The sequence below is a fragment of the Anser cygnoides genome, chromosome 2, assembly GCF_040182565.1.
Source record: "Anser cygnoides isolate HZ-2024a breed goose chromosome 2, Taihu_goose_T2T_genome, whole genome shotgun sequence".
Lineage (NCBI taxonomy): Eukaryota > Metazoa > Chordata > Aves > Anseriformes > Anatidae > Anser > Anser cygnoides.
The window spans coordinates 4,687,688-4,704,391 of NC_089874.1; the positions used below are offsets into that span (position 1 = coordinate 4,687,688).

Sequence of the window (16,704 nt, forward strand, 5' to 3'; positions counted from 1 at the left end):
TAAGCATATTTGTCATTGTACCTGTTAAGTGTTAGTTTTGCCAGTATTTGGAGATGCATAGTATTCACTTCCCCAGATTTACTGCACCAGAGATACAAGGTAACTGCATGTTTTAATGGGCCAAGCCATATACTCTGACAGAGCAAGTAAGCTTCCAGGATAAAGCCCATTCATGAAGTCTGACAAAGCAAGAGATAGCTCAGAAAATCTTGCATAAATTTAGAAGTAACACCTAGGCAAAAAGATATCTGGCATATTTTTCCATTGTGTGACCATCACTTTTTTAGCTTCTGTTCTACCTCCCACGTAATTAATACCATTTCTATGCATAGATTGCAATTAGTCATCCTGACCATTCCCCATATCATTCTCCTTACTGAAATTTAAGACAGAATATCCATTTAGCTGTGGGGCATTCCTTATATTATTCCTAATATCAGCCACATTCACCCAAAACTAAAACATCACACTTTCCTGATATCTTGTTATTGATGTTATAAGGGAATTGCTTGTTAATTTCCTTGATAAGGTTTGAGTCTGATCGTGTCTGAATCACATTATTCACCAAAATTCAGACTAACTTTGCTAGAGCTATTTGTTGTTCACCACACTTTTTTCATTCATTCGAATTCTTTCTTTATTGCTCAGAAGATTCTCCAGAAAATGAGCTAACCTTTCTTCTTTTCAGGCATTCAGGCTCTATGATTTATCCTGATTTGTTCTAGATGGAACTAGATGTAACAGGGGGAACAATACTGATTTTCCCCCTGTTGCCATGTGAAACCTTTCCGTTGCATATGCATAGCAAACATCCTACCTCCCTGCACACTATCCAATTCTCAGTTCTATGGACCTATGCTGGTTACAGGCTTCCTGTATTTTATTAACAGGGAGACAAGGGTCACATGCTGCTCTATTGTGTAAATCCTAGCTCTCTTCCCTTTTTCTCTCCTTTCTTTCTTTCTTTACTTCTTTCTTTCTTCCTTTCTTGCTTTCTTTTCTTTCTCTTTCTTTCTCTTTCTTTTTCTTTCTTTCTTTCTTTCTTTCTTTCTTTTTCTTTCTTTCTTTTTTCTTATTTTCTTTCTTTCTTTTTTCTTTCTTTCTTTCTTTCTTTCTTTCTTTCTTTCTTTCTTTCTTTTCTTTCTTTCTTTTTCTTTCTTTCTTTTTCTTTCTTTCTTTCTTTCTTTCTTTCTTTCTTTCTTTCTTTCTTTCTTTCTTTCTTTCTTTCTTTCTTTCTTCCCCAATATATCAATCTCTTACCTAGTGAGATGTCAAACAGAAAGAATGCAACAACCCAGGACATCCTCTTTGTTTTCGTGATTCTTCCCCATTTGGCTGTGTTTGGTTTCATTTTTTTCTATTTCCTTATCACTAACTTTTGTTCTTTGTTCTTCAGTTCAGCAAGCTTCTTTACATCTAATGCAATTCTTCCTCTTCTTGCCTTTGTGGTCATGTTTCCCCTTGGGTCCCATTCTGTATCTAACAGGCTCTATAGCTTGCTTATCTCTAGATCTTATTGACAGATGCATATGTTTGTGTTGAGTCACACCCTATTCTCTTTTATCTTGTCTTCAAAATCCCATTCTACCATCATCTCTAGCTTTATTCTTTAGTCCATGGATCATCTCTTCCTCAAGTGTTGTAAGGTGACAGTTCAACAGCTCATACATCAATACATTCCACGGCTTATCCAAGTTTCAGAGAATACAAATCATAGCTTCAGATCTGTCTCTCATCCTCCTTTGAATGTTATTGAGGTTGTCTCTGTTACTACCCCTGACTTCTTGTCTTTCTTTGAAGGAGAAATATTAACTTCTTACAAGCAAACTCCCTTGTTTATTGCCTCTTAGCAGCTGAAGCTGTAATCTGTGCTTCATTAAGATTCCACTTAATAAAAACAATGCCTGTCCAGTGATCTCTCAGCTAGAAGGGCCTCTGTCCAGTTCATACAACAGAGCACCAAAGACATGAAAGATCCTGAGGACTGCATGCAACCTATCAAGCAGCAGGTACAGAAATTCACTTACCCAAACAAACAAGGACTTGATTCTTCCCTACCAAGGTCTGGATCCCACACAAACTCTCCTATTTATTGTCCTCTCACTGCTCTTGGTAAATCTAATCTTGTGCTTCCTCCATGTTGTAAAGTCACAAATGGGTCTTAGAGAGATCCGAGACTCCCAAATATGGATTAGTCTGTTAGGTCTAGTTGCTTGATTTTTTGCACTATAACATACTTAGCAGCTGTTTCCCCTTAAAAATAACTGCTTCCCTATCTTTTTCAAACACCAAAAGACTAAGTGGTAAAATACATGATGACATGTATTTATATTAGAGAGCTGTAAACACTGAGTGAAAACTGGTTACACGCATAATTTCCCCTTGCTGATGGTCTTCCAGGCGTTCTCAAGTGGGGGGAAACTGATTATGAAAAGCCATTTTCCCAGAAAACTGGCTAATAAAAAAAAGGCATATTTTCATCAAGAACTGAGTGTGCCTCATGTGACTGGATCTTTTATGTGAACTTGTAATTGCTTTTGCCATTGGACAAGCCACATGAACATTTCACAGAAAGCCTTTTTTTACCAGCCAAACAACATGAGGAGATTTTAAAATGAGAATAGGTGTACTTTAGGGGAACTTTAAATTAGCGAATGGCTCTGCAACAGGAAAAGGTGTCAGTTAAAGAAAATGGATTGAGGGTGGAGGACCCATTGTTCCACCCACGATTCATGCACCAACACAATACCACTTTCTTTTTAATGTCCTATGTGACTGAAAGAGGTTAAATGTAAAGTAACGTCAGAATCTGGGTTATTTCACAGTGAATGATATAACTGGGAAAGATACAGAAGAAAATGGCTTGATAAAGATTACTACAGTGATGCTTATCTGATGTTATACCTTTCTTGATAAAAAGTTATCTCACCAGGTAAAGACAGTCTTACTGCTGGGCCCCAGTCTTTCTCTCTGTTTGACAGAGGGCTTCTGATCTTTATTACAGCTCATAGGTATTGCTGTACTGTAAATAAATAGTGTAAATAGTGTAAATGTGTAACAGTACAGCTCACCGTGAAATGCTGTCCTACAAAGATAGGATGAGTGAAGACAGAATGGTTATATTGTACCAAAGCAGGAAGGTCCTTGGCACGTGTCTTGCAACCAAATAGTTCGAGAAGTAAAACCAAGTTGATGAATGGATATATGTGAGCACTGTACATGGCATAATAATGACAACAGTGCAAAATTCTTCCAAGATCCTCTGAGCACCTAAAAATCATATTCTCCAGATGAGCAATTTGTTCATTTAGGAAGGTATACTGTATACTGGTTCTGCAAATGCTGAATCTAGATGCTCTGCATAGTCAGAGAGGGATTGTAGCCACTGGTCCTTTAGCCTGTCTGATTAGGCTTTCCTTTCATGTGAAGTCTACACAAGTCAAAATTTCTCCCTCCTATAACATGTCTAGTGCGGCTTGGCTTCATTTATCATGGAAAGGATTTTTTTTTGATTTTTTTTTTTTTTGCAACGGAATACATCTACTGAACTGCCATCAACATGATTTGTTGCATTTATTACAAGGAAGGGTTAGAAAGAAAGATTAAGTTCAGAAAAATGGTACCACAGGAATGAAGGCTAAATGCTCAAGAACACAGAATCTACCCTTAACTGTATGATTCCCCTTAGTAAAAAAATCTGTTAGATGGTGGAAGATTTCAGAAAACTAGGTAAGATTACTAAATTACTAGTAACTAAAAACAGACTTAGTAGGTGTGATGAGGCCTCGATTGATAAGGAATCTAAACATCATCTCACTTAATAAAAAGGCATTAGCTTTTGAAAACCAAAAACAAACCAAACAAGCCAACCAAACAAAAACAAACCAAAAGCTCACAACACGAAAATCTGCTAAGATCACAAAGGGAAACAACACAAATCATTTTGAAATGGGTCTGTACAGTTTTATGGAAGAGAAATGGTGACAGCAGGATACTTATTAGATTTGTGAGATCACATCAAAGAAAAATGTGTGGACTCATATTTTACTAAATTTATTAGTAAGTGGTGAGTCTTAATGAAGTGCAAAGCCTCCTCTTGACTTGTAAGATCATTCTCTTTTTTTTTTTTTTTTCCAGATGGTACCATTGTTTTCTTAATTCTCACAAAAACAAAAAAGTGAAGAGAGAGCCAAATGACCAGTGCTGACTGCAGCATTACATTTGCAGTCTGCTACCAGTAAGTGATAAAGTATCTGTGCACGAGTCAACCAAAGAGACTGCAAACAGTGCTGATTTGATTGTACTGGCCAGCATATTTGTGAGTAAGGCAGTGAGTCTGTCTTTCAGATGAAGCTCTCTTTAGTGTCTGCAGGTAGCTTGCAAATGGCAATACACTGCTTTTCCACAAAGGAATTTGACCTAAGGCATTTTCTTAGCTCTAATAGGTTCTAGTAATGATGGTTTTATTCAATAAAGTTATTACACAGATTAAGAAAAATATAGCAATGAAAACTGTGTGTCTGGTTGGCAAGAGGCAGAAATTTAAAGGCTATTTGATGAATAGATCAAAGCCAGCTACATCCTAATATAGCAAGGGTTTTGCATGGATAAGCACAATAAGGTGTGAAAGTACAAAGTGCTAGATGTGATGAGATGGTCCACACGGGAGCTCGTAGCCTGCTTTTTAGCTTGGTAGCTTGGTCTCTCCAAGGTACTTGGAAAATATCTCGTGGCTGTTAACAACATGAAGGTTTTAGTATGTAGTTTGCACATTCAGGAAGATCAGTCCCCTGAGCAAGTGTAACACATCCACTATTTTTTAATTCTTCGTTGGTTGTAAAAAAAAAAAAAAAAAAAAAGAGGTTACAATTGTTAGTGACTAGCATTCCTTCCTGTACCAGAAGCAACAACACGTTCTGAGCAACTTCCTCAGGAATTCTCACTCCTCTTTGGCCATTTGTTATCAGTTCTACCAGTGATGATCATTAGTGTATGAAGTATGATAAACTCATTAGCAAAACCTACAAAGCAGTGCGAAACTCTGCATTTCCTGGCTGTGTGGGCCCATTAAATAAAAATACTTAATGTTTCGGTGATTTAGAGTAATAGACCTAGCTGCAATCTGGAATTTCTGTTTACAAGAAAAAATCGGTAACAACCTAAAAATCATGGAGCCAGACCAAAGTCAGCCTAAGCCAGCATCCAGTCAGCAGCAGCAGTAGCAAACATCAAGGCAGAACAAAAATTTGGGCCACATGGAGGCTACATTCAGGCAGGTGGGTTTAAAGGAACTGAAGCATGCACCTTCCAGTAAATTTATGTGAATTTCTTGATACTTCTGGCCTCCTCATCTCCCAGTACCAAAAGTTACTTATGTTACAGATGAAAAAGTAGCATGGTTTTATTTTTTTTTTTTTAATTTTTAAAGATTTTTAAATCTGAGGCTTGATAATTTCCCTGACAACCATGTTTTTAGACTCTGTGAAACAACATATAATCATTCCATATTAAACCTTGTCATGGGTTTCCACATATTTATCACATCCAAGTTGTCCCTCTCCAATGCTGAATAGGAAAGATTGAATCTGTTCTCACACAGAAGCTACTCCACACTAAAGGGAAACGTTCTAGTTTTTGTCTTCCAGTGTGTTTGGGTTCTATTGTGTTTTTACTGACCAGGGGAGACAAGACTACATGCAAGATACATATAGGAGAAGTTCATGTATTTATGCAAAGACATAAAGTCAAAATCTCTTTTCTTATAACCATAATGCTCAACACATTATTTCATTTTTGGCTATCATAGAAAATTGGACTGGTATATTCAGAGAACTACTAGTAATGGTGCCAGAATTTCTCTCCTTTTACATAATAACCTTTTAAAGCCCATCACTAGGTTAGAATAGTTGAGACTGTTTTTTCATCATGTATAATTTTTAGCAATATTAACACTGCATGTCACCTCCCATTTTATTGACCAGTCACTGTAAGACAGAATTATTTGACTACATGTTGTATACTGTGTAGAGCCTCTTCATGAGTAGTCATTTATATTTTCTTCATATACAGGGGAGATAACAGCATTTCAGAAGATGATTTATCTCATTCTAAGGTTGATATTTGATATGTCAAATGAATCACGACCTTTTTCTCTTTCTTTTTAAGCATAAAGGGAGCCTAGATCAAAATATTTCCATAGAATGTAAATAAAGATAAGATACAACATTATCCTCAAAATAGCAAAAATCTAAGAAATAGGAGTCTAAACTGGTCATTCCCTCTCCAAACTCAATGGAAAAAGATAGGCACCACCTATCAGCAATTCTCCTCATGTTTCTTGACATCTTTGGATGGGATGACTCTCTTAGAGAATGTTCTCTCTTTTCACTGATTACAGAGGGAGCTGGGAGGATCGGGCATAATTTTAGAAGGCTAATCTTAAGATGACATTCTTCCATTGCTGGCAGTATTGAGACCCTTCCGAATGGCCAGAAGTTAGTCACAGAATAAAGAAGGTACAAACAGATTTGATCCTTGTGAACACCACCAACTACTGCAGCCATCATTCCCAATTATTTGGCAGGACCACAACAGCATGCGGTCTTCCATCTGTACAGGTGTGGAAAGCATCTGTCCACAGATCTGATTGCTCTAAGGAAATCTGTATCCTTCATTTAATAAATCTCACCATTTAGTCTACATTCAGTGTTCTGTCTTTTAACCACTAATGAATGCTTCCCCACCATACAAAATAATGTTATTATTTTATTCTAATTATGTCCTGAATTGAAAGCTTAAGTAAATATTCATGAAACAGAAAATATTGGGAAGAATACTTCTGACAGAGAGAAACATTTCATTACTTATTAATCAAAATGCCAATGTTATATTTGTTGAATCAAATGTAAATGCTTTGTTTTCTTTTAGTTGGACATACCTCAGTATCTTACACAATTGTGTTTTATGATAACCATGGTGCAAGACTATTCCATCCTTAGGCTACAACTATCTTACAAATAATATCAATTAATTATAAATGAGAGATTTACCTACTTTTACCTCCTGACAGTCAACATTGTCGTCACATACTAAAGCATTTTAACATGATTTGAGAAATTAAAATATGCCAGTATCTTAACAAAAATTAAATAATTTATCTAGCTTTTTCAATAGAATATGCACACAAACCAGGACAATTGAAACTTGGCATTTTCAATTTTATGTAGAAACTGATTTTCTCTTAAAATACGGAGATGAAAAAAAGGCTTAGAAAGATCTACTGCTGGATGAAAATTCCATTACGTAAAAAACTTCTCATTTGTCTTCAAATATTCATCTAGAACTATGCCAGTTATGTAAATAATGACTTAAAATGCCTGTAACACCCACTAAATGGTACATATTTCTTGATGATATGAGCAGTGAGTTATTTGTCTTGATATTTGTAATATCCTAAGAGAAGTACTTTGACATAGCCATTCAAATCTATTACTGAAAATTACATAAGTGACATTTAATTTGCACTTCTAAAACAAATCTTATGCAAAGTTTGCAAACACATTCCACTGTATCTAGCGACAGAGAAAAATTCCTGTTTCTTATAAACAAAAGATAGGTACCTATGCAATGTATTACACTGTACCAAGCTAGAAGAGTAATGGTACTTTAAGATGAAGTTCTGTGAAAAAGTCATGATTCTTGCTCAGAAAATAACTACATTTTCTAAACAATTCTGCCATTTTGAACTAGACCTGTAAAACTATTTAGATATCTAAAAATGCAAATAGATGCTGCGAGGAATTTTTATCTTCAGTTTAGACCTGAAGTGCAATCACAGATAATTGACTGGACTTGTCATAACATACCTGTTAAAAATCAAGAGGAAAAAATAAACTTTTTTCTTAAATTATTAAAGAATGTTTACCATTTTATAGCAAGTAAAGCAATGCAATCAATAGGAATTAGGAACACTGCTGCTTTTGATAATCCTAAAAAGTGACAAGTATATTACCACTTGCTCAAATACCTTTACTAATGTAGACCTTTCTGCTCTAACTAGCTCAGAAAAAAAATGAGAATGACATATGCTATAACATTATCATGTCATTCATGTCAGAGTGCAAAAGGGGAGATAAGCCAATGGTCTGTAGTGTTATTGTAAGCAAAACAAAGGAGGAAATGACAACAAAACCAAAAAATAATATATCTGTAAATGCTTTTAGGAAGTTCAGTGGGTGAGCAATTGAATGAACAAAATCATATCAAATCTGGACTAAGTCATTATTCGTTTTCAAGACAATTTAGAGATGCAAGAAATAAAAGCACCATTCAACTTACACAAATCAAACCCGTGCTGCTTTCAAGTGCAGCTGCTCTTTTCAAGTCAGTTGTTATTGTAAGTTGTCAAGGAACATTTCTTTTCCCTTGCAGATAACTCTAGGAGATTATTACAGAAGTAAAATTTGACAAAATGAAGAAAGCTGTCATATTCTGAGCCACACTTACCTTGTGTTTATATTCCTGTGTTCTTAACTCCATCCATACTGGTGACCCACAACTAAGTATCTATTTAAAGGGTGATCTCAAACTCACAACAATAACAATGAAAGCCAAGATTAAATGTGTAAATCTAAGTAGCAATATCCCTGTATTTAACAGAGTAAACATCAAGACAGATTAAAAAAGCCAGCGACTTAAGTACATCATGGCTTCTTTTTCGCTTTGCACAGCTTGGTTGATTTGCAGTTTATGAAAATGGATACAAAGACACTCACAGATTGATAGATCTTGATAAGATGACAGACACAGTCAGAAGAATGCATCCACAGGGGCCAATTTCAAACTGAAAAAGAAAAGAACTGTATTTAAATTGTTGTACATGTTTTTAAGCCCAATCCTAAAGAAATGCAAATCAAACTAAAAGCAGAAAGAACTGTTCTCATTTATGTTAAAACTGACTTTTTCACTCTATTTGTTAAAATGCAAAGCATGTTTTTGAAACTACATTCAGAAGACGTCATATCAGACTGATAAATACGGAAAGACTGTCAGCTGAATACATAGTACCTGGTGAATATTCTGCTGAAGAAGTACAATCAGATCTTCATATCTTGTGGCACTATGCAGTATTAGCTGGGAAGAAATATAATAAAAAAATTAACTGAAACAATAGCAACTCATTTTTAAAACATGAAACTAAATGAACATAGGGAAAACTTTAAATTTGAGTGGTTGGATTTCAACTAACATAAAATGGTTTAAAGATCTAATGAAATCTATCTTACTACTGTAACTTGATAAAAAAATGTATCTCAGCAATTTATATTTTCTGAATTTATAGATGCTGCTTCTTACAGCTTGTAAGTTCATTGTGCAGCTAGCTTGCTTCACTTTGAAACATAGTTTATGCAATGCAAAACAACTCTTAGAACCTAAGAATAATGAAGCTTCAGAAGACACAAAAGCACCAAGTAGCTCAGGAGCTTGTACCCATATGGTGAGCTGTCTATAGCAGGCCTAATCAGAGCACTTCTTATCATACTTGGAGAATAGTCTCAAAAATATTCCTTTCTAGCATGAAGTTCAGAGGACTTCACAGGTCCAGCCCCTTACTTTCAAACTGTCTGGTTTTTTTTTTTTGTCTTTGTATCCTGACAGCAATTATGGTCTTGTGGATACAGTGATGGGAAAGATCAAGCACTCTTACTTAGATTCCTGGCTGTATCAGGAATTTCCTTTCCATCACATTTTCACTGTACCTATGTCCACATGATTTGTGATAAGCAGTACTTAGAGGTAGCACAGTAGTATTAGTTGCATTCTGAAAAGGCCAGCAGCTCAAAATTATTTTAACATATTAAATAATACATCTTTTCTCTTGGAAGAACATATGATAGCCAAGTTTTTATGTTGCATTCACTCTATACAGGTTTTCACTTCCAGTTGTTCCAAAAATGTCTAGTTCTGAAAAGTTGTTGACACGTTCATTCCTCCATTTGGGAGGCCAGTAATATTTCCTTAAACCACTAAAGTCTGGCTTATGCCATCAGTATTTGCAAAGCCATTTGAGGGCTTCGGATGGAAATGAAGGCACAACTGGAAAGTATTTTGCCATTTGGAAATACTGGGGGGAGGGGGGGAGAGGCAAAGAATTCTGCATAAAACACAATAAAATACTGCCGTTTGCTGCTCATGGTTGTGCTAGTTGACTTGAAAGGATCCACTTTCATTTTTTTACTGCTAACCAACAAAAGCAGGCACAGTTTATAAGCCTGAAAGGTAGATGGAACAAAAACGATTTCAGAAAGTCCAATTGCCCACAGGCAGTGGGAAACTTCGGAGCCAGAAAGACTATCAGATTTTTTATTTCCTATTGGTTTTTGGATGCCAACTGAATAACATGACATTAAAGGTTTTAAAACACTTAAGAGAAACATGGGATATATGGAAATCAATTTCATTGTACTAAAATAAGAAAAACTACAAAAAGGATATACGGAAAATGTTACTGCAAGTTACACAGAGCCTTACAGTTTCTAAGATTCCATCTGCCTTGTATTTTCCTATGGGAGTGAACTGCTGTCTTCCTGATGGCCTAAATAGGATATTCAAACAAAACCAAAACTCTTGTTAAAAGGACCAAAATCACATTAAAGAGATATCAACATCTTACATGAACTGAATGATGAACAAAAGATTTTGTATTATGATTATTTAAATTACTTAAAGCAAGCAAACAAGCAAGCAAATAAGCAGAAAATCTTTTGCATAATAGGTTCATGTTAGGTATTCAACAAATTTATCAATGAAACATTTACTTTAGCTGTGTTCTCTCAGTCTATCTAATATGAATTACAAGTTTCTCTATAGAGAAGGAGGATAAATGTAGGTTTAAGATGTTAATGACAGTTTTTATTGCAGAAGAATATGAGAGAAATGACATTAAAACAGAAGCAACAGAACAGATGTACAATATCATCACAGAGGAAATATTTTATAAACGGAAAACATTCAAAATATCATTGGAAATGTATTTGAATTTGCTGCTTCTATTTTAGGTTTGAAGAAGAACTTCTGGGTCCAGAAGGTTGCAAGTTATTTTTCAGCTATCTTAGTTATCTAATAAAAGAAATAACTTCTTCTCACAAACCTGGCTCAGTTGAAAATATAGTGTAGGATTCAGTACAGTCAAAGCTAGCTAGCAAAAAGCTAGATGTACTGTCTACAAACAGCCTAACTGCTTATCATAAACTAAGAAACTTAGGCAGCTGCAGGAAAAGGAAATGAATTCCAGCCATAATAGAATATCCTGCAGTATAAACCTGCAGGAGTAAAATTTTGCTTCTGGATCAATAACTATTGGTAGAGATTTTGCAGGATTTGTAGCCTCGATGAAATCCACAGGACATTTTGCAGCAGTTTCAGAGAGTTTGATGATGTCCCAGTTACTGGGACAGCAGAAATGGCATCTTGCTTTTCTCCCTAAGTCGTTTTAGACTGCATAAATGCATCTTAAGGAAGTTCCATTTGTGAACTATGTATATGTACAACAGACACAATTACAGCAGTATTGTACAATAACTAAAACTGTTTCTCCTACTTACAGTGCCACAACTGCTTTTTCATTGCCTCCCGCACGCCACAGTATGTCTGCAAGAGCTATGGTGAGGCATTTGGTCCTGTGCACTTCTGAAGGCTGAAGACAGCTGTGGTCCAGGAAATGCAAGAAAGAGACAAGTATCGCAGTGTGCACTGAGAAGTTTACTCATTAGACAGCAAAATGCCCCAATTACAGTATGCACAGATTCATAGAAGTTTTTAACAATTGATATATAAGAACAAAACCACTTTTTTTTTTCTTTTTAAGAGATTATTTAGGTGTTGTAAGGCTCCAGCAAGTAGCCCCAGAAAATTATCATTTATGTATCTCATTTGCTTCTATAGTCAAGAAGGAGAGTTAGACAGCTCTGAAGGCCAGTTCAAAAAATCCTTTCAGTTGAACAGCACTATGGCTACTGGAAAGACACACCAGGTATAATGGTACAGTTGAATCCAACCTTTCTTTGAGGTTTATATCTCTGAATGAGACACAATGAGAGCACTCACTGTGCACACAGAATGAAGACCTCTCAATACTGGCCTGAACAGGTGATAGGAGGGCTTGGTGCTGCTGTTCTGTATCTAAAGAGCTCTAAGCAGGGAGTTATAACTGAAGTGGCCACTGGAATGTGGGCTTTCTGGAACCATTCCTTGGAGTGAAGCACCTTAGATCTCATTTTAGTCATCTAAGCAGGTACCTTGGATCTCACTGAAGATAATTACATCCAGTAAATAGAGCTGTATCTAGAATTTCCTGCTTACATTTCCAGTAAAACAAACTCTGGGCACAGTGGGTAGGTCTCTTCTGCAGCCAGAGACAAAATGAGAATTTGCGGGAAATGTCATTCAGCTAGGCCAAGAGTTAAAGCAATGTGTTGAATTTGGGGGATCTGGATGAGCTTATGTGGCTCATAGTGATCGTTAGACTGCTGCTACAGGTATTTAAGCCAAGCAAATGAAAGCTTGCTAGTCTACATCTATATGTTCTATGACAATACTCCCGTAATACAGGTGAATATTAAATGTGACACACACACAATCTAAACTTCTAGAAGACTAATAATAAAAATGGTATCTGATTTACAAGTAATGAATAAAAAAAAAAAAAAAGCCATTTTTATAATTAAGCACAATGGACTGAAGTCAACAGAAAACTAAGTGAGGGATGAACAACTGGCACTGTTCATACACAGATCTATAATCATATACCAAAAACTAATCTGCTAAAAGAAATAGTAACTGCTCTTTCAGAATACATATTTATAGCTGTTTAGACAAAAATACATGTACTTTAGGGAACAATACTGGACATGCAAAAAATGGACAAGGTAAGTCAGTGCATCATTAAATCCATTATAAAAATGTTTTAATATTCTGTATTAGGATTGTTTTATACATTTATACATAATTTCTAATTTAAAAGGGTCTTCATAATTAATTTATTTTTTAAGCTTTGATTTCTTAACTGTTATCTTCAAATTTACACCATAATGTTCCTACCTAATAGTAAACTTTAACTAAAATACCATTTGCAGTAAATATTGTTCTTTGCATTTTTTAAATAAGGTAAGTAAAGTTCCAAAGTGGTGACCTAAAACATTATCATAACTGACCCCGTATTGGTCTGTGGAGCCCCACTGATTCTGATTCATTTACATGCTTGGCTTGGAACATAAACAATGATGTGAAAAACTACTGAAGGCTTAGTCGTCTGTTGATCCCAGACATGTAAGCAATGATGCCAACATCGCATTTCCTACAAATTGCATTTTGTGAAGTCTTCTAGTACCTCCTGTTATTCTAACTTCCAAGATGTGAATTGAGAAATAAACAACTTTGAAACCAAAACTCAGAAAACTAGCACAGAAGTAGCACATTGGAGAATAAAACCCAGCATATATGAGCCTTTATATATTGCATGAAGAAGTAGACAACAGTTTCATCTCGCTGTAAAATGCAGATTTGGATTTTTCTCTACTGGTTTCAAGAATGGCAGTCTTTGAAATTCAGATATTATCAGTCATGGGAGATGATGTCAAAACCTGTTCCCAGCATTTGAGTAAAAGATCTAATAACTAAAAGACCAAACAAGAAACACCAAACATCAAAAAAATTAAACCCCCTTTCAAGTTCAATGTCTGCCTTGAATATAATATTCATTTAGAAAATGTTTCCTTTCTGAAGGATGTGAGATATGAGAAATAATAGGTAACAGTTTTCAAGTTAAAAAAAAATTAAAAAAATAAAAAATCACAGCTTTTACTTATCTCTGCCTGTGTTCTAACACAGACACTGAAACTTATGGGATGCATAGCAATTAATTTATTTGTCTGAAGAGGTAGCAGAATAAGAAGGATACATGATAATTATTTCTTGAACTGTGAAGAAGTCTGAAGTCAAACACTTATTGTGACGTGGCTAATACTTTGAAAATTTAGGTTAGAATTAGATAGGAATATTAATCCTCTAATTACAAGCTCTGGGACTCCCCTTTCCTTCTGCCTGACTAAGAGTTTCTGCCCATAGCAAACACATCATAAGAAAAATATGCTTATCTTGTGAATAAAACAGTCCATCTTGCTATTCATTTTTAGGAGCCTGAAGCCTTTTAGCATTTCTGTGCATAAAGACAAAGAGCTCAGCTGCTCACCTGAAATTCCTTGGAGACTTTTGGCATACTTCAGCAGCATTTTTTATATACAAAATATGTAAAAACAAAATACTTTAAAACCATGTGCATAATTGGAGGAGAGAAAAAGGAGAGGCAAATGCTGCCAAGTACACAGGATAGGTTGTAGCTGGCCTGAGCTGCTACACTTACACGTTAAGCAATCTAGCCTCAACCCACTTATTTGGGTGCTACATGTTTCCGTGACATTTACCATTACTTCATCATGATGAAAGAGTAAAAAGTTAACAGCTTTAAGGGTGTTACTAAAGAGTGACCTGAGACTCAAGGGGCCCAAAGAGCAGATGATCAAAGGCTGTCTACTTCTGTGGAGATTCTTGGTCATAAAATCTAAATGTGTATTGATTTTCTGCCTTGAAAAATCTATTGTTATTATAATCTGAATTAGAATAATAATTGTTGTTCTGCTAGATAATTTTTGCACCAACCAGCAGGTGCTTTCTGAGTTAATATATTACCAGTTGGAATATATTTGCAAAGTTTGAATAGTTTCTCCCTGCACTGTTAGTAACTTTATTGCTCCATATCTCACATGAATGATCTCTGTATTCCCTGAAAAAATAAAAAAATGTGCAGAGACTCATTGACTGAATTCTTGAGAAAATTCTCAAACTATTGGCATGACTTTTTAAGACATTTTGTAAGCATTGTTATTTAATTTAAAAAGTCTGCTCTGAACTGTAGGCTATGTAGATGAATTACAGACAGATGTGATGTTCTGAAAGTACTGAATAGAAGAAGGAAGAACTAAACTACATAATATTATAGAATTAACATGTTATTACACTCTGCATATGTATTATTCCACTGAACCCATCTCTTTACCAGTCTATTCTAGTTATCTTTAAGTGACTTTAAAGAACAACTAATTTTCAAGTGATGAATTCATAGCATCTCATTCACTTGGACCCTTGTCTCGAGGTGCACAAGTAATCAGTGTTGCTAATACCTATCAAAAACAATAGTAGCAGTCATTGTAAAATTTTCAATGTTTTATTTAGATTGTGAGCCTGATTTTCAGTGTTTCTAATGCCTTACATTGAGGCATCTCATTTCAGGACTGCCTACCAACTACTACTTCTGGACTTGTGCACCTGTGCAGGCCTCTTAGGCCCTGGTAATCTTTCGAATAATTGTCACCTCCCATCCTTAGTGCTAAAACAGATAATGATTCAGATAGTGATTTCCATTATTGATAAAAACAGCCCAAGCAATTAATTTACATCAAGTGTCAGCCACCTAAAAGTAAAGAAAAGTCAACAGAGACCTTATCACTTTCCAAAATAGTTCCAAGCAGAAAAAGTGGACATTTAAGGCCAAAATTTTACATATGAAGATCATTTTACATTCCAAGGTTGCTTTATGAAGTCCAAGTGAAGTCTCATCACAAAAGCTTTTCTTCTGACTAAATCAGGGTCACTGTGTCACCCACACAGAACAGGAGCCAGTGGCAGTGTAAACTAGTAAAATACTGTTATTCATAAGGCACAAACAGGAAAAGTTTGTGATTTTTTTTTTCTGTTTCTTAATGGACTTAATTTCTTACTGGGAAAACACACACACACACACAAAAAAAAAGGCAAACACAACAGGTCTGTTCATAAAGTAATTTTTTACTCTTCTCCAACTTTCCATTGAATAAGTTCTGTTTCTGTAGCAAAGTGACAAATGTAGGAATATTGTCAGAATAGCAGTACAAGCAATTTTCCTTGATGCTAACATTACTTAAAATTATTTCTACAGAGTAAATAGAAAACACATACAGAATTTAAATTCTGTTAAGTGTTTTACTGTGAAAGATGAAACACAGCAGTAAGGGACAACAACAACAGAAAAATCTAACTTTTAAATTTCATCCTCATTGAGATTCTCAGTGTCAGAAATTACATGAATTTCATGGTCTTTCAAACCTTGATTACATTTTCATCGAAATCACATCTCTATGGAATCTCAAAGTTAAATAATTTTAATTGTCCACAATTCAAGCTGTTGGTAATTTCAAAAATAAAACACAAACCTTTAAATTTCTACAGTTAAAAGAGAAGTAAATGCAAAATTCACATGCTACTTTCATTCTCTCTCAGAGACAAAGAGAATCTCAATAAGTTCAAATTAAAAAAAGGTTCCTGGGTGGCTGCATCACAGAAAAACCTATTCTGAACAAAAAAATCATTCTGTTGTCAATTGCTGACTTACCGAGCATCTTTGTTCCTGTTACTGTCTCCAAAGATAAGCTGCTGTAGGACACACGCTTGAACTGCTGCCAGTACTCCACATGGGCCACCCTGAGGGGAACAGTAGGACACTTCATGAACAAAACACTTTGCACTGTTTGATGCTAGAGAAAACTATTTTGCAAGCCATGTGTTTCCATTCAGGCTTAATCCATCCTTTCATCCCTCTTCCTATCCATGACT

At 35.4% G+C, this 16,704-nt stretch overlaps 1 protein-coding gene across 5 annotated transcripts in view; it reads right to left on the reverse strand.

Moving 5' to 3' along the window:
- The window catches only part of MINDY4 (MINDY lysine 48 deubiquitinase 4), an 84,709-nt gene that overhangs the window by 35,056 nt on the left and 32,949 nt on the right, over window positions 1–16,704 (reverse strand). For all 5 annotated transcript variants that reach the window (XR_007162703.2, XR_010829035.1, XR_001207697.3 and 2 more), the window contains exons 9-13: window positions 16,484–16,572; window positions 11,604–11,705; window positions 10,531–10,594; window positions 9,067–9,132; window positions 8,775–8,842 (exon numbers count right to left, since the gene is read on the reverse strand). Coding sequence is in view for 2 of the 5 variants with exons in the window: in XM_013182477.3 (XP_013037931.3) it covers window positions 8,775–8,842; window positions 9,067–9,132; window positions 10,531–10,594; window positions 11,604–11,705; window positions 16,484–16,572 (389 nt within the window). In the remaining 3 variants the exon portion in view is untranslated. The remainder of the gene's footprint in view (window positions 1–8,774; window positions 8,843–9,066; window positions 9,133–10,530; window positions 10,595–11,603; window positions 11,706–16,483; window positions 16,573–16,704) is intronic.